This window comes from Hippocampus zosterae, chromosome 2 (genome assembly GCF_025434085.1).
Source record: "Hippocampus zosterae strain Florida chromosome 2, ASM2543408v3, whole genome shotgun sequence".
Taxonomy (NCBI): domain Eukaryota; kingdom Metazoa; phylum Chordata; class Actinopteri; order Syngnathiformes; family Syngnathidae; genus Hippocampus; species Hippocampus zosterae.
Genome location: NC_067452.1, coordinates 30796796 through 30823965, shown reverse-complemented (window position 1 = coordinate 30823965; position 27170 = coordinate 30796796). Strand labels below are relative to the sequence as shown.

The window sequence follows — 27170 nt, the reverse complement described above, 5'->3', positions numbered from 1 at the left end:
TCTAGCTTCAACAAACCTGAAAAGCAGATTTCTTCTTTGGGGGTTCCTCCTCTTTCTTCTCTGGATCCTCCTCTTCCTCCTCTTCACTGTCACTCTCAAACAGATGGTAGCCACAGTTGTTTTCCACTGTGTGATATAGAACAATGTCACACGGACAACACCTAGAGCAGCATCCCTCCAGTACCTTAGATCTACCATTTTCATTATTTCACTCACAGGGTACATACAGACAAGCCACCATTCACACACGTTTTCACGTATGAACAATTTAAAGTCATTCGTTAACCCAACAACATGCAACTCATAAGTGAAGGCTTGATTCCAAGCATCAAGTTACTCCAAACACCTTTAAAATAAATGTGCACATCTGCTGTAATATTAATGATGCATTCGTACGACACTAAAGGGTGTGTGTAATCGATTATTCGTTGTTCTGTTATCTGTTTATGTGGCATCACTTTATCATGTACCTCCAGGCCGTGAGACCCAAGGCTTCCACCATTTTCCTGCATCCCTCTTTGCCTTTTCCTCTTCATCTGGAAGACATTGATCAGTCTGTCCATCTCTATCTATATTTGTAGAATGCAATTTCAGTTGTTGTGTGAACGCTGAATGACAAGCATTCAACAGGAAGCATGTAACCCAAATATGTGTCAGAGAACAATCGCATTCATTATCGTGTGATACCCAGTGTCTCAGGCCTCTGATCAAGCGGAAGCCCCTCTTTGTCTGCTGGCGTTGGGCGACTCCTCTGTTTGGATTTGATCTTCTCCATCCTACAGGCAGATACGGAAAGTTTACTAATGTTTTGTTTGTAACATTTATTACAAATACAAAAGTATTGGACAACCTGGCCATTCCAGCTACAGGAAGGATTTGTAAGTTTCCCAAACCTCGGAAGCAGACACATACAACTGTCTAAAACATTTGTAATGTAATTACACAGTGTAATTACACTGTAATTGCACATTTTAGTGGAGCAAAATTAAGATTTAGTAACTGCATCAAATTCATTAATTGACTAGAGGCGTGTACCAATTAATTCAGTCCATATACTCTATTAGGAGAAATTGGAGCATGAAGGTAACAGATTCGCTGGCATATTTGGCTATTTGCTTTCGACTGTGTGTCCTACTGTTTCTTCAGTGTCTCCACAGATTTCTTCTCCATCTCCAACCGGGCTGCAACTTGCTTTTTCACCTTGGCCTCAAACAACTCAGCACCCCTAAAAGGTCAAGAGAGACATTTTGGAAAAAGAAGATACAGTAAAGGTTAATGTTAGTTCAAACAAAAACTCTAAGCTGATATCCAAACCACCACGATCTTTTCATCAACAAATAAACCACATCGGAAAACCAGGAAAGCAAGCCATTGCCATTAAAATTGACATTGTTTTCTGACATGTATCCAATTTTTATGCAAGGGTCTATATCATGGTCTGGGAGGCCTATAGAGCTGACAAAAGGCCGACGGCACCCTATAGTTAAGCTAATGAACCACTACACAATCAGTGGCAACTATTTGCCAGAAAGTTTTTTAAATGTTGCTTTCCGGAAGACCATAGCAAAACCTTGTTCCTGTTCCAAATATGATAAATTGTTATCATATTTGTAAAAATTATGATAAATCTGATCTTATTTGGCAGACCTGGAGGCCAATATCTTGGCAGACTTGAGGTCTGCCACCACATAGAGGAAGTAGTAGCTGAGGAAGACCCTCCTCTGTGCTAATAGGACGGTGAAACAGATTGCATCCCACACGATGCCGGCCTCGCCTTCGGGTAACTCACACTCGTCATCCGGCTCGGCTGAAAAACACAAAAAGAACAATATTATGATTACATTATACAGTTGTTAGACATCTATCCATTCATTTTCTATACCTCATATTGTGCTTGTGTGGGAGCTGGATGTTTTCTCAACTAAATTACATTAAAGCTGGCCAAACTAGTCACCAATGGCAGGGCATTAAAGCAGATCTTCGAATCACGACTTCACAGTGCTGCTCTCAATGGCTGTACAATTGAATCTTTGTTTTAAACCTGAACCACAGTCAATGTCATCTTAACAGAAATAGTGACATTTCTGCACCATCACAATCCTTCAGGCCACACACACAGATGTACGATAATACCATGGAACCTTGAAATGGAAGTCCTACATTTGACCTAAAAGTCACTTTTTATCAAAGTTTAAGAACGCTGTTTGGTTGGTATTGGTGTTTTAAATGGGGAAGTAGTTTTAGACTTAAGAATATTTTTAAATGAGTCACAGTGAAATATGGAGACATCAAGGTCAATCAGCGGCAACATAGACACTCACGGACATTGTAGCCTTTTATGGTGCAGAACATGCTGAAGGCCTGAATTAACCAGCAGCCATTTTTCAACAGGCGGCCCAAGTAGGCACAGGAGCCGAGCTGAAGAGAGAAATTCAAGAAACAATGGCGCATTACATCTCGAAATGCAACAACATAGACATATCTATTGACACATGCCTCACGTTCAGTTAGGGTTGTACGAAAACACTTTAGTTATCCACTCAGTATTCATCTTATCATTTTGGACAATTGTGGTGTGGGCAATCTAGCCCAACTGTGTTTGTCTGTCCTCAAAAATGCTCATCCGGATATATGCACAGAAATTCCCGCATGCAAAGTAGGAGAACAACTCTATATTTCTTTCACTTTTCACTTCCTGTTTAGGTCGAATGACCAGGTGTCTCAATAAATTTGACCGGTCATTGTGATCCCTCTAGAACAGGGGTGCCCATTAGGTAGATCCTGATCTACCGGTAGATCTAAGATATGTCCCAAGTAGATCCGAGGAGTGTCGAGAAGAAAAAAAACAAACAACCATTTGTGTGTCTTTGTACATGTAATTAATATATTTTTTGTGTTAATATACACTGCACACTAATCAGTCTCATTTTCACAAAAAAAAATATTTAAAAAATAAAATAAAGCAGGTAAATCTTAAATTTGTGTGTGTGTGTGTGCATGCGCGCGCCGGTATGGGTAGATCCCGTGAGGTTAGTTGATCAAAAAGTAGATATTCGATCCAAAAAGTTTGGGCACCCCTGCTCTAGAATGATGGAAAATTCTGACTACTTATGCCAAGAATGTTATGTCGGGATCCAAATGTTTTCACTTTGGTTAACATAATAGGAATGAATCTTACGACATTAACAGCAGGCGTGTACAGTACTATTTGTTGGGTAACGAAGTGTCTGACAAGGTCAGTGAACTCACAGAAAGGAGGTTCTTCATGGCGATCACAAAGCATGTGTAGCCAATGAGCCAGTCCCACAAGCGCAGGATGTATTTGACAGGCTGCATCAGCACACTGCTTCCAAACAACATGAAGTAGAAGCAGGCCACCAGGTAGCCCATACAAAAGATGTTGATGCGAGTGGTGCCCGTGATGAAGATGAGGCACAGCACCAGCCAAAAGAAGTAGCTGAATACGAACACCTTCACCATGTCAAGGTAAGACCTGGGTACAAAGATACCTGTATATATATTCATTCATTCATCTTCCGAACCGCTTGATCCTCACTAGGGTCGCGGGGGGTTCTGGAGCCTATCCCAGCTGTCTTCGGGCAGTAGGCGGGGGACACCCTGAATCGGTTGCCAGCCAATCACAGGGCACACAGAGACGAACAACCATCCACGCTCACACTCACACCTAGGGACAATTTAGAGCTTCCAATCAGCCTGCCATGCATGTTTTTTGAAATGTGGGAGGAAACCGGAGCACTCGGAGAAAACCCACGCAGGCCCGGGGAGAAAATGCAAACTCCACACAATGAACAATTCAATAATGAACGTTGACACGACTGTATAATTTCTGATTCTTATAAAACTATGACTTATTGTTAGAGTGCAGGGAAACCCCTCCATTTCAAAGTCATTACTCTTAAAAAATAAATGGCTCATCATCGATTGTATTTTGAAAAAAAAAATGCTGCAGAAGTGTACATATACATGCACATGCAACATAAGCGCTCCATAACTTCCACTAACAACCCAGTTTAAAGTCAGCTATGACAAAGTATCGTAGCACCCCTCTTGGATTCTAGACAGAGGACAAAAAAAATGTGAGAAGGTGAATTTGTGACTAGCTAACAATGCGAATTGATGCGGATTTGTTGAATTGAACTACATTTTTTTTCTCATAATGTTCATTCGTTTTATTTCCAGTATGATCCTAAGACTCAATTGCACTTTCTAGCTATTCCGGACCTGCAGTGAAGGAAGTTGTCCACAGGTATGAACTGGTTGCAGCAGCTGGGGTCAAGACTGCGGCTGATCTCCACGTTATCGCCAGCCAGCAGTCGCACCGCTGCCCGATTCTCCTCCTCAAACACCTGCCACTGCAAGGAGGAGCACAGCAGCAACAGATGGTCGTCTGCATAGAGGAACCAAAGAGAGAGATAAGAATTTATCTGAAACAAAGTAACAACTTCCACTGGTTCTATTTTTAGATGTCAAGTTTTGTTGTGATTTGTTTTTTTTTAAGAGTTAAGAACAAAATGAGAAGCCAGTACAGAAAACCATCATAGAAACACAAACAGATTTTCTTTCTTTTTTTTTTGAGAACTCTGCTTCTCACAAAGAAGAGGAAACATCTACCTAAACATGGATTTGATTATCTAACATGTATGTTTGTATGACTCTCTCTTTGTGTGTGCTGGATTACACAAAAACTTTTTTCAATCATAACTTTGTAGAGAGGTCGATATACTCACAGAATATGAATAAGGGATTAGGACTCATGGCAAAATCTGGCATATAAAACCATTTGATGACATTTGAGGTCAAAGGTTGAACTGCAGTCCTCCAGGGGTAATCTAAGAGGCAATACAAGCAAAAACAACTCAAATGATCATTCATCCATTTTTCTGTGTTCTACAGAGCTTGTGCACGTCAGCGTCACGTGTGAAATGGAGCCTATCCCATCTGACTTCTGGTGAGCGACCCACATCGACAAAGTACATTTCAGCCACATTCACATCTACAGACAATTTAAAGTCTTTAACCCTTTCATCCACCTCATAACATGATAATAATAATAATACATTTTATTTATAAGCGCCTTTGCCGTCCACTGTAGTAACCGCCGTCCCTGAAAGGGTTAATTAACAAACCGTGTGTCTTCGATTTGGAAGCCTGACACGACAGAAAGATTTGAACCCGTATCTGAGGGAAACATGCCAACTACTATTCCTACGTAATACTGTACAACAAATCAAACATAACAAAAAATATAAGATGATAATAAGAGAGTCACCGACAAGGTAGTGGAACACTAGCCTGACTTCACTGCAGGCCGTCGGGGTTCAACGCCCGCTCAATTGACTGGTGACCAGTCCGGGTTGTAGTTTGTCTTTTGCCCAAAGTCATCCAGGTTAGGCTATAACTCACTCGCAACCGAATTGAGGACAAGCACGACAGAAAAAGGATGGCTGGAAAATCAAAAGGATTTTACAGTAATAGGATCAAATGGGGCAGTGTCCCAATATGTGGCAAAATAGCATGCTACCTTTTCAGATGCAATAGCATGTAATTCAATAATTGTAAACATGATTCATCGTATAATTCGTCTTGTCTTATATTACAGTGTTCATTTTTAGACTCTAGTTTGTCCAACTTGCCACCTCCCTGTGTCCGAGAGCCATTGGACTCTAGTTGCCAAGGAAACAGTGCAATGACACTAATGTTAACCATTATTGTCACGGTACATGAAATTGGCCAATCAACAGATGTTCGTAATATGTGACGCGAAGAGAAAAAAATTCCATCGTCATAGACCGATGCGCCTGAATTCTGCCGATATTTTACTGTGTCTGGATCTGTGCGATTCCGCGCATTCATTTTTCTTTAGAAATTAGGCCGTACCAACACACAGAGCAGGAGGGATTCCGATGCAGATTAAGTACTGCAGCACTATGAGGCCGGCTGTGAAGCAGCAGTATTTAGGCCACACCTCCCCGATCGCCTTCCTGCGTCGCCGCGACACAACAGCCATCAAAGCGCCAGAGTGAAGCAAGGCGTAGAAATCCATCCTCTGACCAATCACATTCACCGCCACAATCAAACTCATCTGAAAGAGTACAGTACATGAAACATTAAGATGTTAAGGGGCTACTTGAAATGGACCGATAAGGACAATACTTGTCACCGGACTGAAAGCTCACCTCTAGCCCAAATTTGTAGAAGAAGAAATTGACAAAGTATTTAATGCAGGGCCGGATGCCATGGTCCAGGTGCTGCCTGGTGATCCCGTGGAAGAGGATGCTGAAGGGTGGCGGCTTCAGGTTGTTATGGAGACGGAAATAGACCTGGTGTCGGTGGACAGTCGCTTCAAACGCCAGCAGACCCAACACCATCAGATGATTCTAACACGCACGAGATGACAATACGATGATGGATGTCATGGATGAACGGTATATATGACTACACCATGTGGACAAAAGTATTGGGACACATAGGGTGACATTGAGAAGCAACGGGAATTTGCGTTAATTTTATTGTAGCACATGGAATCCTACCCTGAGGCAGGGAAGAATTCTTCCTTCACACTTGAGCAGGGCGCCACACCAGTAGATGGGATCCACGGGCTCCATATAGAGGACGGATCTCTTCAGCAGTTCCATCATGTTCCCCGTCATTTCCATGCCAACTTCCAGGGTCGAGGAGTTGGATGAGACCAGGTTCTGAGACAAGAAAAATTGGCAAATTGAAAATGATAAGTTATTTGTTCTTAAAAAATGGTCACAATCCAATCTGTAGGTGTCTGATCTCTTCAGAAAAGCTACGAGTTAATGTATTTGTTTATTCACTTACCTTGATGTTACCTTGATGTTATTGAATATATCTCCTTTCTTTTTAGTAAAACATTTAACTCATCTATCTGTTCCATTTTTGTAATAAATATGTTAGCAATGTATGATTTTATCCATCCATCCATTTTCTTAGCTGACTTCGGGCAGTAGGCAGGGGACACCCTGAACCGGGTACACAGAGATGAACAACCATCCGCGCTCAGACAGAGACTAGTGTTTAATCAGCCTGCCATGCATGTTTTTTTTTAAATGTGGGAGGAAGCCGGAGTACCCGGAGAAAACCCACGCAGGCCCAGGGAGAACATGCAAACTCCACACAGGAAGGCCGCAACTGGGATTGAACCTCTGCACTGTGAGATCCTGTATGAATTTATTTCAAAGAACTTACTGGTACTCTCTTTTCTTTTTCTTTTTTTTATCTTTAGTTCGAGCTCTTTGACAAGAAAGAGAGTATTTTGGTCAAGCCAGGAGATTCCATCAGCCAAATGATTTCTTTTTAACTGATCTTTTCATATAAGCTTTTTCACCCTGTGTTGACTTGACTTCATGTATGACCGGCGTTCTAGAAAAAAATAAAGCTTGATTCGGTTTTATCAGATTGACGTCTCCATCATTCAAAGCGGTAACCCAGTAGTGTGAAATACTACGACATCGCCCACAAGCAACACAGGCACTCACTGCTGTGCAGTTGGAGGAGTAATCGAGGGGTTTGATGACCTTCAGCTGGTAAAACATCTTGCACACCACCATGACGCAGGCCCACACGGCGGACACGCTGGATGCCGTGGGCCGTAACCGTTGAAACGGGATCGCAAAGACCCATAGAACCAGGAAGAGAAAGTTCATGAGAGAAACCTGTCAAGATGAACAATGGAAAAAAGATCACAACCATACAACTTTTAACAGTTGTTTATGCCTGTGCATTAGTCTGTACTCCACCTCTTTCAAGGACACCCAGATGATGCCAGAAGACACTACTTTGAAGCCATGGAGCTCCATTAGTCTCCAACTCAGCTCTTGAAGTTTCTGCAGGCCTAAGACAGCCTGAATGAGCAGAAGGCTCGCCCGGTTCACAATCACAACCCACTTGTCCTCGCAACTGCTGGCCATAGTGTCTGAGAGGAAGAGAAAAATCTGTCAGTGAAGCTGATGAAAGAGCCACAATTATTGAAAGAACATCAGACATTTATAGTACTGACAAAAACATCAACAAAAACAACAATTTGATAGGACAAGCAAAGCAAAGCATTTATTTTTATGTTGAATCATCTGTCAATTTTCCATACCACTTCCATCAATCACTTAATGCAGCTTTGTCTATAGAGCGCTTTCATAGATGAAAATCTAACTCAAAATGCTTCAGATTAATAAAATCCCCCCCCCCCCCCTCTGAACTTTATATTGATTTTGGAAAAGAATCACACAGAGCCTAGCAAAAATTGTGTTACCTTCTTCCTTCATTTCTTTCTGTCCCTCCTCACCACCTGCTTCTGAGCTCATCTGGAGTTCAATGATATCCAAAGTCTCTTGGCTTTTCCCACTGCTTATGTTCTCCTTCAGAAGTCTGAAAGAAAAAAAAATAACTTCCAAAATCGAACACCCTGAAGGTTGGAAGATTTGGAAGACCTTTGAAGAAAAATGCCTTCAACGTTGCACAAAAGCTTTCGCAGGACAGTCAACGTCTTTTCTTTTGGCTTCTTTTTGACATGACTCAGTTTCCATTTTCTAATGCTTACCTTTCCCGGAGCTTTTCAATGTCTTGTTTAATACTGGAAAGAGAAGAGGAAGAGAGAGAGAAAGAAAAGAGAGAGCGATTGCATTTCGGGCTCATTCATCAGTCAAAAAATAATTCAAGATTTGCATGTCTTAACACTTGCTGTAGTGTAGAGAGAATTAATTTGAATAGCTCTATCCTGTACACACTTATTAAAAATAAAATGTAGAATATGGACATTTTTCATGTTATTTTTGTGCACAATTGAATTTTCAAATGCTTTTTTGTTTCGCTTTTACTTTTCTGCTCTATGCAGCTTTTACATGACGGTGTCTCTGGTGCAAAATCAATATCATGTCACTTCAGCTGAAAACATGCGAGAAGGAATGATGACTTACAGGTCAGAAATCATGAAGACTGAATTTCTGAGTTCGTCTTCTCTAAGTAAAGAATGGATGAAGAAAAAAAAACAAGGGCATTTAATAGATGCTTTTTTTTAACTGACTTTACTATGGGTACCCTAAAATAATGAAGATGAAAAAATGTTTGAAAAAACTACCCTCACAAACCTAGGCACTTGTCTGACGGGGACATTGTCGATATCACTGAGGATCAGGAAGTCGGAGTTGAAGTAATGCAGCTGGAGAATACAAGCCAATAGGAAGGCGGCGGGAAGTAGGATACGGGCAAAAAGCTCCACGGTGTCAAAGCGTTCCAAACCCAGATCTCGAAGACTAATTGAGGACACAAGGTCAAACTCAAATTCAACATCTGTGTGTCATACACTTCTACTCACCCATCCTCGGACATGCCCATGATCTGTCGGAAAAGTGCGGACACGCTTCGGAATTGGTACATGTAGATGACGATTAACACCAGTATAGAGTAGCCGACCACCACCGCCCAGAACATCTTCAGGTAGCGACGCCACAAGTCAAAACGAACCTAAGTTACAGAAACATAGCAGGACATCATAACATGGCACCTGCATTAATGTAAGCTTATGTTATATTATTACAATTTTATGTTTGAGCATCATATTCTTTCATGTTAAAATTACCTAAATTACATTCTGTTGTTTAATAATTGCGCAGACTTGTTTTTATGTTGATAGCTTCTGATTGGCTGTCGAAGTAAGGAAAAGCAGGAAGTGGTTTAGTTCGCAGGAAGAGCGCGTTTTCGATCGTACTGCGGTGCGGACGTCCTTTCAATAAAGCTGCGTTCAAACGGAGTCCGTCTCTCCTATTGCCGTTTCGTAAAGTAGAGACATCCATTTAAAAACAACGAATCCCTCAATTTACATCATGAATAACACTGGGATCCTTTTGAAATACAAGCTGAAAGGAGAGCTTTAATGTGGGACCATGTTGATGAAATAATACTGTACCACATAAAGTTTGTTGTAAATATTGCAATGCTGTAACTACCGGTAGCTACACTACAGTAAACGGTGTAACGGTCCCCTGGCCCAGGATGTTTATTTTATCTGCATTCCCTAAACGTTTTTTTCTTTTCCATTTCCACGTTGACAAATTTTTCAGTAAGCAAAGGTAGACAGACAATTGTCACTATTTACTTTTTATATAGCACATTTGTGAATTTCTTTAAGAAGAAACGGGGTGAATTAATTTGGAAAAACTGTCAACGAATCAATGATGGCTCATTAACGTTCCTGTTTATCTTTCAAGGAAGTACCGTCCCTATTCCTGAAAACAAATAGACCACAGGGTTGCTGACAGCATCCAAATGGAGAATTAATGGTGTCTTGTACCCACCACCTTTGCAGCCATTAGGCCTTTGTGTGCTAAGTGTGCAGCGTGTATATAAAAGGTCAGCAGAAAAATAAGAAGGGTGAGGAAAACCAGGAAAATGAGAGCAAAAATTGATGCGTGTGCATTTATCAGTTGAAATCAATAGAGAGGGCCACTTTGGGTATGTTTATCCCTTGCCTGGGTTTAGATACCATTGAAGACCTCCCGAAGAGCTGAAACTTTGTAAAAAATACTTGGATGTCAGTCTCATGAGGGGGGGAAAAGAGCTGCATCACAATTTCGGCCTGGACAAAAAATCGGTAATACTCTTTTGACTGACCCTGTCAGAGAGTATCGTGGTTGTGGCTGTGGCAGTGTTGTACAACTGTACTGTGTCATTCTGATTGAGAGACATTTCTAATATTTAGACACTTATTCAGGTAACCAGAGCAACTCGAATAACACGGGGGTTGGATCACAGACCTGGTACAGGACGACGAAGGAGAGGAAGAGAACAATGTAAAGAATCTTGTAGACAACCACCTGAGCAAGTGATACAAAATCAACATTAGATATGATACATTTCTATTACGATCATATTTTCTACGCATCTATGGCCACAAATTGAAACACGGTGGGCTTTATCGTTATGACCGGCGTAGCTCTGCGCAAAGATTGGTTAGATGGAAGACGTGCTGTTGGTAATTTCACTGATGAGTATAAGCCGTGGGAGGGCTCACTGTCGTCTTCAATCAAGGCCAATCAAATGCGGCTAATTAATGCGCCAAACACTCGAGGTACAATATGGTGGAAGAACATCTGCGCTGTGAGGTGGACATTTCGAGACCGCCCCTCACCACCGGTCATTCCGTTCGCGGTGCTGCCCAGTGGAATGATTTTAAAAGTTTCATTAAATGATTCAGAGGATTTGAGGCCCACTGCTCACATATTTCTGAATGCAAAGCGTCACATTTGACCAGAATGTCTCCGGTGCGCCAGCTACTTTGATTAAGTCTGAACAGGCATTAGGTTTAGATAGACTGTCTGCCAGCAAACTGCCACTCTGCCAAGTGCATCTCCATGATTATAATTCTATTGCACCATCCCACCGAGCTTGGTTGAGGCTGTTTTGCCAAATTGTGCTTTTTACCGTCTTTATTACCGATTTGTTTTACTGTTTGTTCTATATGTTAAATTGAATTGAAAAATTAGCGAACAAGTGCAGCGAGACTTACGTCGATACAAAAATCAGGATCCGCCGGCATTCGCGCCACCAGCAAATATGCCTATTAAAATAAAGCCTTTTATGTGCATTGTTAGCCTACTGTACACCCGTTAGCCCCGTCAGATACTTGTAGCTTCTATTCTTAATTACAGTAGAGTAGAATAATTACAGCCAACTAGTGGCCACCATCTTTTTCCTGATAGGAAAAACATATATTTGAAATGAGGCCTTGGTTTGTTCAAGTTTAACAAGCACTGAGAAGTCGTCACTCCTTCAAGTTAATAGATACCAGTACGGCATTATTCAACCAGACCTAGCAGACGACGTCAACTGTGTTAAACATCTCATTCTTAAAGTTCTGTTCTATGGAGTTATTTAATTTGAGTTCTTTGGACTGTTTATTAGTGCATGTATACCGTTCCAGAGAAGCTGACCACAAAGAACATGGAGCAACAGAAAAGGATCCAGTATTTAACCAGGACCCCTTTCACTCCTGAGATGAGCATAGCCACAATTGGTGACGGCTGGTTTTCTTCTGCTGAAAAAGAAGAATCAAACTTTTAACACACATTAAGTGATATGAACTCTCGGTGACGAACAAAGACAATGAAATTACGTTGAATAACTTTGACTTCATCAAGTGAGCTGGCCTTCAGCCTCTGCTCCTCTTGTCTTTCCTGCAGCTGCTGACGAAACATCAACCAGAAGCTGAAGCTGTAGAAAACCTGCGTACATAGCAACACTTCAGTCTTGGCAAAGATTGACGTTCTTCTCCACTTCTTCTTCTTCACTCTAAACAACACCCAGTTTTAGATAGCCCTTCTTTTCGGGTATCTTTACATTACCTTAGGTCCCAAGTGGATGCAGGGTGCAGGGTGATAACTATTCAGGTCAAAATCCACGATGACAGCCGGGGGCAGACCCGGGTACAGCTCAGCCCGGCTCAGGCGCAACCCGCTGACAAAGCCCAAAACCACGAGGACGGTGCTGTATACAGCCAGGAAAGGGGCCGACATCATGGCGTATCGCCGTCGGTCTCGCATCATCCAGATGATGCAGGACCATACCAGCAGGGCAAAGGTCAGCCAGTTGTTGTAGGTGATACTCCACACCTTCAGAGCAGACAGGATGAATAGCACAAAAGTATTGCTGAAGTTAACTTATCAGGGTGTTTTTTTGGGGGGGCATGGGGGGTTGTTTTTACTATTTTTTTTGGGACAGCTTCCATATTTCAAAGCGCGGCCCCGTTGTTGTGCAATGCTTTCACAAATACATTGGCTCCGCACAGTTCAGTGCCAATTTAGCGACAAGTTGGCTATATTGAGCGATGTTTCAGAAACCTCCAGTGACTTTATAGAAAAAAACAACAACATTTGTGACTTTAAATCCCATGAAGAAACAAATTACATGAGCAGAATCATTATTACATTGTTTCACACAGCTAAACAACATTGATTTGTATTATTTCTGTGGAAGTTGCTCGAAGCTTATTTGGTATCCAGAGAGATAAAGCAAAGTCCAGAAGAGAAAACAACAAATAATGTTATTTTCATGTGCATGTGTGCGTAAACCCCGGGACCTTCATACCGGTACTCTTTTCTTTTTTTGGGGGGCGTTTCACCGAGAAGTAACTATGCCAAAATGCAAATTAAATCATCAACTCTTTTACTCTTTGAGAATTTCATCCTGGAAAGAGTTTATCATAATTTGTTTCAGGAGGACATGTCCTTGTTGATTATGTAAACATTATGTCTCATTAGGTATAGCCAAATTCAACACAAGTATGTTCCACAGGTACGGTAAAGTAAACATTAGGTTGATGGGTTGACTAAACGCTCAAGAGATTATTTGATTCAGGCTATTTCGACTGTTTCAGAGCAACTGTGCATTCCGTAGCAATGAGTTCATGAAATTTCCTGGTCAGGCTTACTGTACAGCGGACTAATGACATACGGTAATTAGAACACTAACATCCATGTTAGATTTACTCCCTTGGACATTTAGGAGCACTTTGGGGTTGTTCTAGATCCATCCACTCAATTACAAATCTATTTATAATTCATAGTTGATCGCTGACTTCCTACCATCATGATGATGAGGCCGCTGACATAGCTGTGTTTTTGGATCAGTCTACCAAAGATGACCAAACCACTTGGCCCTGAGTCGGGAGGAGTCATTTCGGTAAGACTTGCCAAGGACTGGTCCGTCCTTTCCATTTCACTTTGGCTCTCTGTCTCAAGTAGAAGAGATGAACAAAACAGGGAACAATATTATCAGCTATTTTTAACATCCAGGGCAGCAATAAATTAAAAAAGGAATGAAAACATCCTTTGATGTATTCGATTGTGTGTACCAGGTGTTGGCAAATTTATCCCTTCATACTGTGGGAGAGGATAACAGTTGGTATATCCGGCACCCCCCAGCAAGCTCCCTTGATCCTCTCCATAGACACTTTGCCATGAATGATCCCTCATAAAGATGATTGGCTTTCGAAAGAGAATATGCATAGCGGTGAAAATTAGGACCATGCAAGTCTTGTTTGTATGGACAAAAGAACTCTAAATTCTAACATTTGCACCTCATTTGGTAGATAGGGTTCCTCCTCTGTGCTGCTCAAAAGCTGAAATTAGGGAAAAACAAGTTCAGGATCATTTCTTTGAACTGTTTGGACATACCAGTACCGGTAAATTTTTGGATGGAAATAGTGCCAAAATTACTAATTTTGCTGGTTCCACAAAACTATTGATATGACTATTGATATGACCTACACGTCATATCAAAATAAAGAACGTGATTTGAAGTAACTAATTCAGGATAAACCCATGGTATACAGACAGTGCGTGGTGTTTACATCATGCTTATCTCCTGCGATGTACACCACTCTGGACAAACTTGGCGCAGTATCTGGAGTGTAGAGTGCACTCTCATCACAGTCATCATTATCCTAAAAAAAAAAAAAAAAGTAAACACAACAATTGATAGCCTTAAAATAAATGTATGCTCGACAGGCAGTGCTTTTGTTTAAAATGTTTTTAGTGTTTTAATTAGAGTGATACAGTGTCGTATGGAGTTGGAATATCTATTAGTCCAAAAAAAATCTGTGCTCTCAGGTATTCTGACTTCCTAGTTCCAAAAATATGCATGTTTAATTCGTTGAAGGCGTAGTTGTGTTAATCTCAGAATGATTTTGACCGCTGACTCGCCGGGGTGTATACCGACTCTTGTCCAAAATCAGAAGAGATATGCGTCGGCTCACTCATGACCATGAGCTAATACAGTACTTATAAAGATACAGAAGTGCAATGTCACACTCTATCCAACAGATGGTGCTGTTGTTAAAAAGGAAAAAAAACACTGGTAACTTCTATTTTACATCTTAATCCAAATGAGAAGCATTGTTTACAGTAAAAGCAGCCTTGTCTTCTTTTCCTTTTGGTGACTCTTGTCTCATAATGATTATTGTCCTAGTGGGAACATTTTAATTTAATGAGCTAGCATTTCACTACGTTTTTTTCCTGTTGTCTATCCCTGCCTTTTCCCTGGTGTGTGGGGCCGTGAAATTAGTATAGCTAGTGTATTTTTTTTTTTTTTTACTATAGGCTTGGTTCAAAAATAATTGTGCCATACAAATTCAGGATCAGAACCAGAATGGGAATAGCTAATGTATATTGTCATTCAATTATTGTCTTTCTTGTCACAATGTGCAACTATGTGGAAGAGAGAATACATCCAAGAGACAAAGCTGGGAAGCGGAAAAAAACAATATCAGACTAAACTCCTCGAAGGGAAGCAGAAAAAATAAACAATCCCAGACTAAGCTCAAAGAATGGATTTAGACGATGTGTTATGATGCTCCTAATTTTTTTCCATGAAGTTTTTGAGATGATTTGTTACAATTATCGAAAACATGTTTATTTACCTTAGCCAAACAGCACAAAGATAAACACAATGTCGACCAACCTCCTCTGTGATATGGACCCATTTGTGCAGCAGCGTAACCAGAGTGTAATACAGCAGCAGCAGGACAAAAGGGTTGATGAAGTCAGGCCAGGTAACATTGGGCTGCAAACCGAGCATGTGTGGGTCAGAACTGTTGGTTCGAATCACTCCTGTCATTCCGAACAACCTGAGACATGGACAGACATCCAAGAGGATAAGTAAAACACAACAATGAAATCTGTGCCCTGTGGTTGGCTGGCAACCGATTCAGGGTGTCCCCCGCCTACTGCCCGGAGACAGCTGGGATAGGCTCCAGCACCCCTGGCGACCCTTGTGAGGATCAAGCGGTTCGGAAGATGAATGAATGAATGAATGAATGAATGAATGAATGAATGAATGAATGAATGAATGAAATCTGCAATTAAATAACAATACACGTTTTGGATTGAGGTGTGCCTACCTTGCATATATATCATCAGGTGGCACCATCTGCTGGGACAGGGGCAGCTGGTAGACGTAGAGCGCTAGAAGGTGCCCTCCACTGAAGATGGTCATCATCACACAGAGGGCGCTGAATAGAAGCAGACTCATTGATCTGCCAATCACCCACCACCACACCAGTCCGAGGAATGTCCCAAAATATACACCAGAGGTGAGGGACGGAAGAATGATACCTGGGCATACACACATACAGTATGAAAACAATGTAATACCTGTAACATTCAAGCGTTCACCAGAATGCTAACTTTATGGACAAATATATTGCCGTCATGTTGTTTTGTGCTTTCGTCATGGGTTTTGTTTGTATCTTTTTTTTGATTTACTGCGGTTTTCAGGACTTTATTTGTGTTTTGGATTTAGTTTTTCCAGTGTACCCATGCAAGTATTTGTCGTTAAGACATTTTGTTCAGTACTCCGTGGCTTTCCTGCCTCCTAAGTTTCTGGGTCTTCTACCATCACGCACAATAGAAGCTGTTAATGGCTGTAAAGGGGGAACAACTACAGATTTTCACTTTCTAAAATTCTAATTAGCCCTGTCCCAATTCTGTTGTCTTTACAGTGCACCTGCTGCACTTTACCTGCTAGTCCCAATAGCAAAGTGACAACCACTTTCCCTGCTGTGTTCATGATGGCTGATAACAGTAGTCTAAAGCCGGCCGCAAACATCAGCAGCTTCTGAACAAACTGAGGTGGAACGGATTCAACCGGCACCGTGCTCTCATCTGAGCTGTCAGAGGATTCACTCGCTCCTTCGGACTCCGTGTCAGAGGTCTCCAGGTCCTGCCAGACCACAAAGAACCAAGATCATGTCCTTGCTGATTTCTGACTCACTTTACCTTCCTGACTCCTTACCTCAGAGTCAGAGGGAGGGATCCCATTTTCATGGAGGTTGACCTGAGGTGCAGCTCGTAGTAGCTTTTTGCAGAGTCTTTGTATTGAGAGAGTGGAGACTAGAAGCCCCACATCGGGTGCCAGGAGGCGGACAATGTTCCCTGGATCGACCGAACTGAATCTAGGAGCAAAGATTGATTTACACAATACAAATGTTATTACGGTTTTTTTTTTTTGAGGTTGTTAGTTTTTATAAACTTGACCACATCTCAATTTGTATCATTTGGAATTCAACCAAAACATTAGTGGCAAAATAATCAAAACTCAGGACCTCATGCACCTTACAAGACCTTATTTATCCCAGCATTTAAAGATCAACTCTGTACCGCTAAGTGTTTTTTATTTGTCTTTTGCTTTTCAAGCTGTTGTTGCAATAGTAATTCCAAAATAAGGAACATCCTCTCCAAGGGTTGTTAAGAGATGGACAACATGATCTGAATATGCAACACAAGTTACCGGAAGAAAGCGTGACAATCATCATACACCACTGCACTTGTTATCAAAATTAAAATGAGGTATTTTATTGTAAACTACACGCACCATATGATGGAGATGATAAATTAAATATATGAGATGCAGGTTAAGTTAAAATGTACCTCCGGCGGCCTGTTTCAAGGTAATGATAGGGAAACAGATCATTTCTTGTCGGCAAGTATGGCTGCATGCATTAGCTGTTATGACGTCTCGACAAAAAGGTTCCATGAACTAAATATTATAAGCTTGCTTTGATTCAACCAGCGTAACCAAAACCGTGCTTGGATGCAGTTTTTCTTGGTAAACCCTATGTATTTTTCTTTTTGACCACCACAAGTACACTTCAAGTTGGTGTTTAAATGTTTATGTCTTTGGAATATTCACAGTGCTTAACTTTTTTTTTAAGCTTGAGTAAATGTTGAAAGCCAGAAGGCCTTGAAAGTAATCTCATACCTCACAATGCCCACATGGTAGAGGAAGTTCTCCCAGTAGCCACTAACTGTTGAAAAGATCATCAGGTGAAGCACAAAAGCTGATCAAGACACTTTGAGCTGGCAGTCAGTGATTTTAGAATACTGAAACAATCGCTTGTGTTTTACTCTACCCTGTGGGGTGATGTAGGCGAATGGGATCTGCATGAAGCATTGTAGCATGAGGAACATCAAACTAGTATAGATGATCCTCCGCAGGAATTGTCCCGTGTTTCCTATAGAAAAAAATAAAGAAGTGGTATGTAAAGTGGGGGACAACATTCTTCGATCCATTTTCAAACACCATGTTATCCTGTTTGGGGGTTGTGGGGTGCTGGAGCCTATCCCAGCCGACTTGAGGTGAGGGGCAGACTCCATCCTGAACTGGATGCCAGTTAGTCGCAGGGTGCACATCGGGATAAACAACTGCACTCACATTTACACTGAGTGGGAAGTTAACCCACACTCCCTGCACGCAAGTGAGTGAACCACTACACCATCAGTGACTTCAGGGTTGAACATAGTATTTAAATTAATTTACACACAATAATTGCAATTGTAAAATAAGCGACAGGTGTGCACCCAGTAATAAGTTGATAGTTAACCTACACCTCAATTGAAGGACAATAACCAGTTTGAAAAAAAACATTATGGGAAAAGTAAAAGTATTACTTCAAACATATTGAATTACCTAAAGTACATGCATACTATATGTACGTACTTATAAAAATATATTTCCTGTCAATTACATACATTACTCATTCTGACAACTTGACAGAAGGAAAAAAAATAACGTCACAAAATAGTTACCCCCTATACTATGCTATACTACACTATACTTCAGTGTTCATATTGAGAAGAAAAAATAAAACATCATGGAACATGTCACATTTTGTTAAGAGCTACAGCAGGTAGCAGTGGCTCAATTTGAATGCAATCAAAACATGTTCTCATAGCTTTGCTATCAGTATAATTTTACCCTTGTATCATTTTGATGAAAGCCTATTAAGGGCATCTTTTTAAGAAACGGGGGAAAATGGGTTTGTCATTTACTCTCTAGGCACAAAAGTACCGGAAGGAGCCGTTTCAATAAGGGGTGTTAAAAAAGTTCTAAGGGTCAAAATAACAACATACAAATCTACACGAAGTCGGCAAAGTAGCAAATTCATGTTCTAGGCATGAAGGCATACTAGTGTATATGTTGTTATTAGTGTTAAGGTAGCGTTCTCGTACAGTTCAATCATGTTTGTTTGTTTTTTTTTTTTATGCAGGTGTGACCTAGCTATTATAGAATGGCTAATGTTATTAGCAATGTAGTTTGTTGTTAAAATTTAAGAGCGGATGTTTTAATCCTTTCATAACAGTTTGACTTACATAATAATGGAGTCAGTTTGACCCTTTAACAGAATCTTTTGATAATTAAATATTGTTCCCCCCATGCCTTGGAATGATTTGTATTGGACTTTGAGAGGTCTCACTCTAGCTTGGGAGTGCGTTTGTAAAGAGAAAGTTGAATCCATTCTAGATCGTATTAATGATTCTGGCTGAGCCAGCAAGTTTGTTATTGATGTTCAGTTTTTTTTCCCTAAAAGCTTCATATCACTTGAAATGCTCTCCTATAAACCGTATGTATGCATCATACGTAATCTCGCACAGACACACACACACACACACACACACACACACACACACACACACACACACACACACACACTGGTCTCACAACTTGACAAGCACACTTACAATGTACATACATGCAGGACACTGCAAACACATCTGGCCACTTAGGGTGAGGTGAGCTAGCTCATAGTAGGAGGGTGAGCATCATTGTGGGCTGGATGGAGCTTTAAGAGACTCAAAGACTGAAAGGCAAACAGTTTTTAGATGGACAGTAAAAGAATGGTAGAATGCTGACATTACATCTTGTAATTCCTCTCTGTAATTACCAAGCTATGTATAATTGATTTGACGATTCCAACCACATCCCCTTTACAAAGTGTGTGTGTGTCCATGTGTTTGTGTGTTTGTGTGTGTGTGTGTGTCAGTGGTGGTGGGGTGTATTTTATTTTAATATAGTAAGCAAAACATAAATTCTGGATTTTTAGTACAGCTCTCTTTTATTATAGTTCACTTTTTCAAGTTGTAACGATGAGCAAAATGAAAAAGCTTCATACGTGTTGAGGTACGAGTTTAAAAGTCACAATAACATTTTGTTTTAAATTGGCTTGAAAATAAAATAATTTAAAAGTTTCATCCTAATAACTACACCTTATTTTTGGATACTACACTCTGCTCTGTGAGCATTAATGCAAATATTAATGTGTACTGATTCAAAGTGTCCAAGTTTTAGTTATGTGTTTTGTTTCATTATTAACAGTGGTTGACTTTTTTTTTTTTTTACATACTTGTATGACGGTAAAAAACGTTGAATAATTAAAATGCATGAGGCTCATCTGGGATGCACGAGAATTACACAGTGTGTTTTTCACAGTTGTATAACAGTTATAACAGTTGATGGTTTTGTGATCGCTACAGTTTGACATTGGAAAACATTTAAAAACATATATTTCCATTAAACATGAAAATTAAGTTCATTGAAGACTTATAATTATCCATGGGTTTGAATGCAATTGGCTGGCAAACAGTTCAATGCCCCTCATCTAAAATCAGATGGGAGAGGGTCCAGCTTACCTGTGACCTTGATTAAGACAACAACGGTAGAAAAATGATGGGTAGCTAGAGAAGATCAATAATTCTAAATTTCAAATGTAAATTGGGTTTTCAATGGAAATAATTTAAAAAGTGGGAGGACTCTCACCTTTCATTGTGAGCAAACTTGGATTTGGCATCAGCGGCAAGGTGAGTAGAAATAGGAAGTAGACAACAGACAGTCCATTGTATCGGAAAGCGGCAGCTGCGTTGAGAAAACAATTTCATTTCTATTTAATCAAGATCAGCCTTTGGTGCTCCACACTATTTGCCATTGTGCTATGAGTTATTTGTTCATGGAACACTTTATTTTTAATGAGACCAAATACTTTCAATTTTTTCTTATGCAAGCTTTGATTATGCTAAGTCATTAAAAACATGCGCCGTAAAAATATAACTAAAAACAGGCCATCAAAGTTAAGCAATGCCTGAGGAAATGGGAATTGTGTACTTATTTATTTAAAACAAAAATCATAGTAGTGTGTGTGTGTGTGTGTGAGAGAGAGAGAGAGAGAGAGAGAGAGAGAGAGAGAGAGAGAGAGAGAGAGAGAGAGAGAGAAAGAGCATTTCGTTTCTCAAAGATTCGATTACAACCTACAATATTTATTTTACTGTCTTTTTATGCGCTATTTCTCTGTGATCTATGATATAAAGAGGACAAATTTTGTGCACGTGTTTTTTCTTTGTCGTTTATTACTAGAATATTTTTAGAGCAAAAAAAAATCTGAATTATTTACGGTATATATATTTATAACTATACATTTTTCAATTGAAAAAATAACAAAGCACCATGCATGTAACAATAATAATAATAATAATAATAATAATACACCACATCACAACTCCAGGGAAGATGAGTTGCAAAAATGTATGGACAATTATAATAAAGATAATAATCGTCATCATAATAATAACTATTATTATTATTATTATTATTATTATTTATTATTAGTTATTATTGATTATGAATAGTAGGAGCAGGAATAGTAATATAGGTCTGATTTATTTCACAGAAGGGAGCTTAACAATACATCATGTTTAATAATAATAAATGTTTAATAAAATGTTTAATTCATATTATATTTACTTGTTTAAATTTGCGAACACTCTTTTTGTGGGGTGGGAATATTATGATTATTTCTGACTCGTCATTAAAAATCAAATGTGTGTATTAAAGGTAAATTCAGTTTGAAATTCGTAATTTCTGTCAAAAGTAGAACACAGTGAGTGTTTACTGAATTTGAAATAGTCAGCATTAACGTATTACATGATGCTGGACGATCTCTTCTCATTTTGATGACAGATGAGCTAATAAGTTTATGAAGGACTGGACACATGCTGATTAAGACATTAAATATTGTTCGGTGCCCCTGCATGTTAGGTGTCCCTGCATCCCTTGAAAGACACTATAAAAGGATTATTGCCATTGTTTCCTAAGGGAAACAATTGAATGAAATTAAAACAAATTGGACAATGACCACTGGCTGCATTTGTATCCTCTTATATTCTGGAACACATGAGAAAGATCATCCATGCACGGTGGGATGCATCGTGCTTGTCTTTAACCATGCAAATAGACGCTTGTAAATTTTGAAAAAAATACAGTGAATTGTTTCGGTATTTCCTCTCTTTTATTAATGATTTGTTTCTGGCTCAAGCATGGTAAGACTCACCAGCTAGCAGGGTGAGTGGCAGCAATAAGTTGTACAGCATCCCGACCACCAAGTCCCCGGCCATGACTCCTTCCTCCTTTCACGATGCTTTTCTTCCTCACTTATATCAATGATGTAATTGTCGTCACAAGCATGTAAATGTGTTGAAAATATTCATGGTCGCACAAGAAGGAGAGACTGGAGCGGAATGAACTTTGAGATTCTCGGAGCCCAATGGGCACGAGAAGAGGTCTCCTCTCGTGTGTGAGGATGAAGAGCGCCTCTGCTCTTTTTCAGTCCCTCTTTTCCCCTCCCTCACCTCTCTCTATCTCTCTTTCACTCTCAAACATACTAATGGCTTGTGAACAAACATGTGAACAAACACTATGCTGAAATTGGGGCTAATCTCCCTCCAGGGAATGTCTGCTATCATTATGTCACCGACAATCATAAATATACTGTAATGCTCGTAAACTAGAGTGACTTGGTGAATTGTTATGATCGCCACCCTTACGGCATTTGTCTCATTACTGTGAGTTTTCACTTTTGTCTACCTTTTGAATAGAATGAGTTAATTAACTTTCTACATTTCTGACACCAGGCACATAATCACACTGCACTTTTGTTTGCTTACAGTGGCATAAGGCTGGCTCATCACATTTGAGTTGCAGGGTGAGGGGAAGTGTATCTAATATTCATGGCTGCCGGCCATTAAGCACCGGTGTGATGACAGAGGAATGATCAATGTTTGGGTGAGCAAAACTTCTTATTTTAACTCAATATTTGAAAATAAATGTCACCCATTCGAACGGCGAATGGAAATTGGGTGGAAACAGGGTTGTGACTGGCCATCTGGCAGACAGGGCAGAAGCCTGGTGGGCCGATATCTTTTGGGGCTGATGTGGTGATATTTCATTATTACTTTCCTTTTAAATTACCCCCTCAAGCCTAGAGTCTAAGTCCAAGTCTAATATAAAGAAACATTTAGCTGATCTTAATTTACTCGAGAGTGCCATTTTATTTGCCATTGATTTGTTTAAAGCCCCTATCACACTGAGCTTCGCATCATTGCGAGTGTTTTCGAAAGTAGCAAATGTTGCGTTCTCATCAGGTTTCAGTCAAGGATGTAAATGTTCACCAAACTGTCGCCACATGTTCATCAACAGTTTTTGTGGGGGTTATTGTCGCAAATTGCATTATTTAGTAAATTAAGATCGCTAAAACGTTACTTGTTACTTAGGCTTGCTCCTGCTTGTGTTATGAGTGTGCTGAGCAAAGTTCTAATTATGAGTGCATTTTATTTCACAAAACCCTGAGGTTAGTGTTGACAATGTTTTTATTTAAATTACAAATGGGATTGCAAACATAGGAATGCGTGCACACACACAAGGGCATGTCAGCACAATTTTTTTCTTTGTGCCAGTCCAGTCCTGGCTTGAAATTTCATGCTGCTGCCGTTGTTAAGTGTGTGCCAGTGTTAAGTAGTTCTGTCATTTTAAGGGCATATACACTCTATGCAAAAAAGTACTGATACAGACTTCTTGATAGACAAATCTATCACCACTTGGCCAATAGCCCTTTCACTGTTCTGGAAACAGTTTTGAAGCGACACTTTTTTTTCTTAGTGTAAAAAGAAAAGTGTGTAAAGCTTGGATGAGTTTGGAGAGGAAGAACAAGCCTGTTTAGAGCAGAGATTGGACCCTAGCCACCTGAGCCTCTCTCAGGACTGACAGTAGGCCCAGGTTTCAAAGCGGTATTTAGCTGTTATGGTGCACGCAAATGCAGTGAGGTCAGCCCCAAGTATAGATGCTTTTAAATCCAGGTTTTCACATCCTTTGATGAAGATCTTTCAAACATTTTTAAAAGGAATTTCAAAATAAAGTATTTTAGGAATTTCAAACGGCTACCTTTGATTTCTTTCCTATACTTTTCAATGCATTTAAATAATTTGTTTGTAAATATGTTTAAATGTTGTCAATGTACGTTGTTTTAGGAATTTTAATAAGCTTCTTTTGTTCTCTTTGCTCTGCCTTTGAATGTCTCCAGCTGTTGTTTTTGCTTTTGGTTGTGTGAAGCACATTGAATTTCTTTGCGAATGAAATGTGTGAGATAAATACATTTATTTATTATTATTTACTTACTCTGCCTCTTCAGGATGAATGGGAAAGAAGTGAAAATAATCTGCTGTGAAGGGGAGACAACATCCTTATGTTCTTCATTTTCACTTCCAGTGAGTCAAGGTCACATGTGCCAGATGTATTTATCGTTACAAATATCATTCTTGTACTGTATATATTGTAGATATTAAAGTCATACTTAAACAACCACAGTCACCTCTGCTATTTGTGTCCAACAGTGTTCGAATCTAAATCCAAAATAGGTATTGTGCTCAAAACAACCCTGAGGAGTCGAATTCAATTAGTTATGACACGCCCGGTTGGCCACCACTGCAGTGGGGGTTCTGGATCAATTTCACTGAGGAGGCCGGGCTGGGGCCGGGGTTTTTGATGGGGGGGCACATTCAACCCAGGGCTAAAAAGACAGATTCGAAATCTTATTTGACTTTTTATTTCTTCAAACTTTGAAATTGTAGTCATAACATTACAGTGATGAGAAAATAACAGTATTAGGAGGGCTAAAATGTCTGCAAGCGTAACAATACGCCGTGTCCATCTGTTGAGAATATTCAAGCCAGGAGATGATATGGTACCAGCCTGCTGTAAAGCTAGATGTTTTACATGCATATAATTATCCAAATTTTAAAAGGAAATATATTATATATTGATCCTGTTAAATAAAAATTAAAATAAAAAGGGAGACTAAAAAAGTTACACGCACACCCACACCCACACCCACACAAATAAGGAAATGCGACAACAGAAAACGCTTGCCAAACAACGGCATGGAAAGCATGTTTAAACGAGTATTACTACGCGTACGTCAAGATAATGAGTCCCGTGGGACGACGATAATATAACCAACCGCGAAATGGTAGCGAACAATAAGTTTTGAAATATGGGCAACAGCAGTGGCACGGCATGTAATATTCCGGCAATGGGTCAACCGCCGCAGCGCCTAGAGATAGCAGGTGCAATCACTGGCAAATGGGCAGCAGATGTGCACTGTGCAGCCGGCAGAAGTGAACGCGTGCCACCTGCTGCCGAATACGGAACATGACAATAGCGGCAGAATGCACACCACCGTTCTCCAAAACATTAGGTACGCTTGCACAATTTAATGAGATCCATTTCGAGATCTGTATCAAAAAGGTTGCTTTTAACAGTTTTGATTGGCTCTGTCAGACAGGTATATTATAATAAGTTCAGTATTGTGGCTGTAGTTTGCAGTTAACATGTCTGCCTCACTAGTCTGAGGGCCAGGATTCAAATTTAGTGTTGTTCTCCCTGTTCCCATAGATTCACTTGTTTCTGGTTCTTCCTCCTGGCGGCTTCCTCTCAGATTACAAAAACATGCATGATAAGTTCATTGATGAGTGTGAGTCGGTGTGACTTTGAGTGTGCCTGGTTTCTTGTCAAAATGTACCCTAAAATTGACTGGCAACCAGTCCAAAGTCTACCGTGCCTCTGGCCGAAGACCCACAATCCAAATGAGCACACACACAGCAGCACTAAAAAGAAAATTGATGGATGGTTGGATGTATGTGATGTCATGTACAATTGTACTACAGCTTTGTTTTTTTCAGTTGCCTTGTTTAGCTACATAAGAATGTGAAAAGGCTAAGATGCAGTACCGTTCTAAACCACAGCAACCACCAACCACTATAACAAAATCGCCGCCATCATTAAATTCAGCAAAACCGTTAAAGTGTCAATCAAAAGTGGACATTATTACTTCTGTCAAGGAACCTAATCCAGTTGTCTTTGGGCAGTTAGGTGCAATACACCCTGAACTGGTTGCCAGCCAATCGCAGGACACACAAAGACAAACAACCATTCATGCTCACAATCACACTTGGAGACCATTTAGAGCGTTCAATCAGCCTACCATGCATGTTTTTGGAATGCTGGAGGAAACCGGAGTACACGCAAAAACAGCACACAGGCATGGGAAGAAGATGCAAACTCCGCACAGGAAGGCCAGAGCCTGGAATCAAATTCACAGCCTCTGCACAGTGAGGCAAATGTGCTAAGCAGTCCTTCACCGTGTCGCCCAACCTTACAATTGATAATCGATACTTTATTTTTATACTGTACTTGCATCAAATGGTGTTCGCAAGTTATACATGTAACATTCGCCTCGCGACAAAAAGATTCTACTCTGGAACTTGGTACCACATCGCTCCAGTCTTTGTCAACGGCAGGGGTGTCCTTTACTATCATTTACTGCCCATAACTTGTTTTTGTTATCCTATACATGTTTAGTCTCATTTTAAAGGAAAATAATAATTGAGCCTGCACTTCGGATAATCGTTTTGAGAAACCCGATAATCAGGCTTTTGCTGACCTTGAAAAGAAGAGAGAAAAATGTTCAAATCAGGCCCATTTATTGATATGTGTGTGCAGTACCCTGCTTAAGGTTTACACAGTAATGTCCAGGTCCTATGTTCATGAAAGCAAGACCAGGAGCACCAATACAGACTTGGACCTTGGTCTATCTGGAATGGCAAACACAACAAGTCAGCGATTCCATTACTCCTCAGCTATCATGCTGAGGAGGACAGTCACAAAAAGCAGACTAGGTCTTTAGAAAGGGTACACACACATACTGTCATAAGGCCAAATATGAGCAGTTTCGCTCGCAATCAAAATCAGCAAAGATTAGATTTTTGAATGCATCTAAAAGATTTTCTGAAGCAAGTATCCTGTGATTTTGCACTTTGATTTGCTTGGTGGAGGGAAGCAATCATAGATGGTAGACCTGATCAATATTTATGATGGCAAATCCCATTGTGTGTAGTCAACACTAAGTTTGACCAAGCCATCACCTCTGTGATTGTGATGTGAAATGAAATGACATGACAATTAGGAAGCATAACAAA

General features: G+C 40.2%; 1 protein-coding gene across 1 annotated transcript in view; it reads right to left on the bottom strand.

Moving 5' to 3' along the window:
- si:dkey-11f4.7 (piezo-type mechanosensitive ion channel component 2) overlaps positions 1-22256 on the bottom strand; it is a 35677-nt gene extending 13421 nt beyond the window's left edge. The window contains exons 1-31 of the mRNA XM_052058963.1: positions 22193-22256; positions 17945-18046; positions 17794-17839; positions 16828-16987; positions 16554-16755; positions 15935-16148; positions 15496-15661; positions 13620-13769; positions 12381-12647; positions 12152-12260; positions 11952-12073; positions 10794-10853; positions 9356-9504; positions 9129-9293; positions 8958-8999; positions 8582-8614; positions 8294-8409; positions 7785-7960; positions 7524-7700; positions 6552-6716; positions 6198-6398; positions 5899-6103; positions 4749-4850; positions 4243-4408; positions 3250-3493; positions 2322-2418; positions 1648-1807; positions 1136-1225; positions 688-776; positions 471-569; positions 17-126 (exon numbers count right to left, since the gene is read on the bottom strand). Of these exons, the coding sequence (XP_051914923.1) occupies positions 17-126; positions 471-569; positions 688-776; positions 1136-1225; positions 1648-1807; positions 2322-2418; positions 3250-3493; positions 4243-4408; positions 4749-4850; positions 5899-6103; positions 6198-6398; positions 6552-6716; positions 7524-7700; positions 7785-7960; positions 8294-8409; positions 8582-8614; positions 8958-8999; positions 9129-9293; positions 9356-9504; positions 10794-10853; positions 11952-12073; positions 12152-12260; positions 12381-12647; positions 13620-13769; positions 15496-15661; positions 15935-16148; positions 16554-16755; positions 16828-16987; positions 17794-17839; positions 17945-18046; positions 22193-22256 (4248 nt within the window). The remainder of the gene's footprint in view (positions 1-16; positions 127-470; positions 570-687; positions 777-1135; positions 1226-1647; positions 1808-2321; positions 2419-3249; positions 3494-4242; positions 4409-4748; positions 4851-5898; positions 6104-6197; positions 6399-6551; positions 6717-7523; positions 7701-7784; positions 7961-8293; positions 8410-8581; positions 8615-8957; positions 9000-9128; positions 9294-9355; positions 9505-10793; positions 10854-11951; positions 12074-12151; positions 12261-12380; positions 12648-13619; positions 13770-15495; positions 15662-15934; positions 16149-16553; positions 16756-16827; positions 16988-17793; positions 17840-17944; positions 18047-22192) is intronic.
- Positions 22257-27170: the final 4914 nt, after the last annotated feature.